At 27.7% G+C, this 3,715-nt stretch overlaps 2 protein-coding genes across 8 annotated transcripts in view; both read right to left on the bottom strand.

The window, feature by feature from the left end:
* Positions 1-8: 8 nt before the first annotated feature.
* LOC115233855 (anoctamin-2-like) lies at positions 9-2,485 on the bottom strand. Its single transcript, XM_029804471.1, has 3 exons — positions 2,285-2,485; positions 1,867-2,154; positions 9-1,679 (listed from the first exon to the last, which is right to left on the bottom strand). The coding sequence occupies exons 1-3, from the start codon at positions 2,405-2,407 to the stop codon at positions 1,356-1,358; spliced, it is 735 nt and encodes a 244-aa protein (XP_029660331.1). The 5' UTR covers positions 2,408-2,485; the 3' UTR covers positions 9-1,355.
* Positions 2,486-2,589: 104 nt separating this feature from the next.
* The window catches only part of LOC115233889, a 4,824-nt gene continuing 3,698 nt past the window's right edge, over positions 2,590-3,715 (bottom strand). For 6 of the 7 annotated variants that reach the window (XM_029804520.1, XM_029804521.1, XM_029804518.1 and 3 more), the window contains 2 exons: positions 3,490-3,636; positions 2,590-3,254 (listed from right to left, as the gene is read on the bottom strand). In XM_029804520.1, coding sequence (XP_029660380.1) covers positions 3,210-3,254; positions 3,490-3,636 — 192 coding nt within the window. In that variant the 3' untranslated portion in view covers positions 2,590-3,209. The remainder of the gene's footprint in view (positions 3,255-3,489; positions 3,637-3,715) is intronic. The other variant, XM_029804519.1, reaches the window with a different exon arrangement.

The following is a 3,715-nucleotide window of genomic DNA, read 5'->3' on the forward strand; positions in this document are numbered from 1 at the left end:
AAATATATATTTTTACAGTATAACAATAAAAGAGATGTTGTGGAAGATCATTCATCTCATATAAAATATTCTAGAAGAGAATCTTAATATAAATCTGCAAATATCATAGTAATGATCTATATAATTAGTTAAATAAATATAAAAGATTCTTCTCAAAATACAATTTATATCAGTTTATATAATCTTTATCAGAAAAGTCCGCGTTTCTTTGTCACACAAAAATATATGTATATGCATGAGTGTATGTGTACATACACACACAAATATACATAAATTTACAACACAATCTTTTGCACAATCCAGTTACTAAATATATTTATATTTCCGATATGTATATATAGGATGTCTTTTAACATCATGTTCAATTCATTAGATACGAGACATCCTATACAACTATCTTATTAAAGAGGACACACCCTTCTCTCGTTATATGTATATGTATAACACATTCAAAATTCTTTTTGTGATATACAAGAATAACTGAGAATATTAGAATACAGATTCCAGAAAAGTTACTAATAATTATAATTGATATTAAAAATTTTAAACTTTAGCAATAACAGTAATAGATATATCATTATCATATTGCACTATAATATCGCTTCAAAATAATAGTTGCAATAAATGTATATCACAATTCTCTCTCTAATAATTCAATCTTAATTTTCTAATAAAGTTTATAAAATTTGTAGAGACTCTTATTTCCGCCATGAAAAATATAGCATATGCATCTTACATATAGCATCTATTATAATTAGAAAGAGGAAAGAAAGAGCTAAAATTAGGCTGAGTTCAGGGAGCATGCTTACGCCCTAAAAGTATCGTTTATCTTTGTTACTTACCGAAAGTTGAATAAGGACAGAGGATTGTTGTAGCGCTAAAAGCATGCTCCCCGAACCCAGCCTTAGAATTGCGGCTTCCATTAAAATATACTTTCAAAAATAATATCTTCTTCCGTCAAATTTCACGAATTATCTCACGACTAGCGAAAATCACGATATTTTTAGATTCTTGATGCAAAAAATTTATCGTTTTTGCACTAAGTGTTTTACTTTTATATAAAATTATTCATACAAAGTTTTATATAAACAAACAAAAAATTCATTATATTCTCTCTTGCCTAAAATTTTAAAAAGTGTATCAAATATGGTGACTATGTATCATAATAGTGACTATTTTATTTAATAACAATTATTTATATAGAAGCAAAGAGAGAGAAAGAGAGAGAGAGTAAAATACATGTCTAATCGTTAATATTTTGACAAAAACAACATACTTTTTGCACTAATCTAATAGTTTTCAGAAAATTACATTACACCCGCATAGATTCGCATCAATTTGACGAATTTTCTTGCTCAGACTGCAGCAGGGCTAATACGCGGAGTTGTATTAACCGGGGAGAGAGGACACCCATGGACCTCTAAATCGAGTTCGGAAGTCGAGAGACAATCTCTCATAACCCTATTCCATCTGTCGGTACTTTCGTTGGCGACTACATAAGTTTGCGTGATCCTTGGCTCTACAACATCAGTCTCGGGCCTCTCCAGAGCACGTAATGCTTCTTGATGTATGATAATCTCATTGGTGATGTACGCTTCGCGACGTATCTTGTCCCGTAATTTTGGGCTTATATCAGGAATACACCATCGTACTAAGTTCATCACGAATGCCACGACATTCTGCGAAATATACACAAAATAATATATTATGATAATGATTAATAATTATTAGTAGTAACTGTATATAAAATAGCCCAATAAATGTGCGACACACACTATCTTCTTCATTTACTGATTGAAAGAAGATAGATCGATGTGAAAAGCAAATAATCTAAACATTAGCATATATTTGAATAAAAAAACATACCTCAAAAACGACGATAAAAGCTAATCTAGCCGCTAGTATATGCCAAAACATGATGGTGTAATCATACTTGTTTGGCGAGTCTGGTGATTCTCTGTAATCTTGATAACGGCAAATCTCGATTGGGGCTTGACCTAATGACGCCATAGGTTGAGTGCCACTTTTCAGATCGCTAGTATTAAATTTTGACAGAGAATGCTCTAGGAAACCTTCTAATGAATAATTATCAGAAATTGTTATACGATAAACTAGCCTTGGTATAAAATTTGAAGTAAAAGCTATGATGAATGCCTGAAAAAATAGAAGTGATAGTATGCTATTTAAAAAAATAGTTGACATAATTATTAAATCATAAACTTCATGTTTAATACAATTATTAAATTCCATATTTCTATTTCCTTGCATAAAAAATTAAACTTACATTAGTAATAACGGATAATTTGGAAATGGAATCAAGAATGCGGTACCATATGCCTATATCTCTCACGCGCTGTCCGACCGGTCTTCTATACATGGTCAATAACTTTTTCGCATCCAATCTCATCTCAAAAACATTATTCAATAATGCAAAGAATGGCGCCAAGGGAAATGCAGCGACAAAAATTGTAACAAATCCATATTGTAGCACTGATATATATATATATATCTACATATATATATATATGTGTGTGTAACACATATTAGTATGTGTTTATATATTTATATATCCATATATTTATACATTTATATATTTATACGCGATCTTCTCCGCGCACGCATTTATTTTATTATTTATATATCCTTTCTAAAAGTCTAAAAGTTATATTGCTTATTAACATTTTACTTTTTATTAATAGCTGACTTCTTATTTATTGTTATTAAGTAATTATATTTATACATTTTATTTGCTTTTACTATACAGATTCCTAATTGTAAGATTTGTTTAATTTCTATTTTTTTTTTAATTTTCCAAAAAGTAAAATTTAAATAAGATTAAAATTTTAATTTATAATAAATAATTATAAAAGACAAAGTAAAAAATTGTGTTTATAATAAAATTTTTATACTTGTGTTATATAATCATAAACTAAAAAAGTTAATTACAGTGTTATTAGCTGTTTTAAGATTATCTCTTAAAATACGATTTAAAATGGACTAACTTTACAATGTGATACATTCCTTTTTGTCATTGCACTCTATATACGTCTGTCAAAAAATATTTTATCTTACGAACAAGTGTTATGCATAAGATATGCATTGTCTAAAGTTGATGACTTAAAGTTGCAGATCAAACTTAATGAAATAGTAATTATACTTTAACAATATGTTTGAAACTTTACTTATGTACTCAAATAATTATTATAAATTTAGAAATCAGTTTCCATGAAAACAGTTTGCTCTTGAATTGAAACCTGCAAAAGTAAATTAGTAATAATATTAACATATAAAAGTAATTAATCAAAATATTTAAAAAACATGTATATTTATTTGTGTGTGTGTGTGTGTGTGTTTGTATCAATTAGAGAGCATCGAAGAGTCAGATGAATATAAATATTTAAGTTCAATGTAAGATAGAAATAATTTTATAATATTATTTTATATTATTTTATATTATTATTTTTTATTTTTTACTTATGTTTTACTTACATTACTCCAATCATATATAATTGATGGTTCAGCTTCTACATGTGCTTGTGCATGTTCTACACGTTGTGCACGTTCTGCACGTTCTGGTTGATGATCTGGATTAGGATTAGACCTACAAAAGTTTGCATGATGCTCTTGAATTGAAACCTGCAAAAGTAAATTAGTAATAACATTAACATATAAATATAATTAACAAAAATATAAAAAATATATATATATATTTATT

This window comes from Formica exsecta, unplaced genomic scaffold (genome assembly GCF_003651465.1).
Source record: "Formica exsecta isolate Colony F162 unplaced genomic scaffold, ASM365146v1 scaffold191, whole genome shotgun sequence".
NCBI lineage: Eukaryota > Metazoa > Arthropoda > Insecta > Hymenoptera > Formicidae > Formica > Formica exsecta.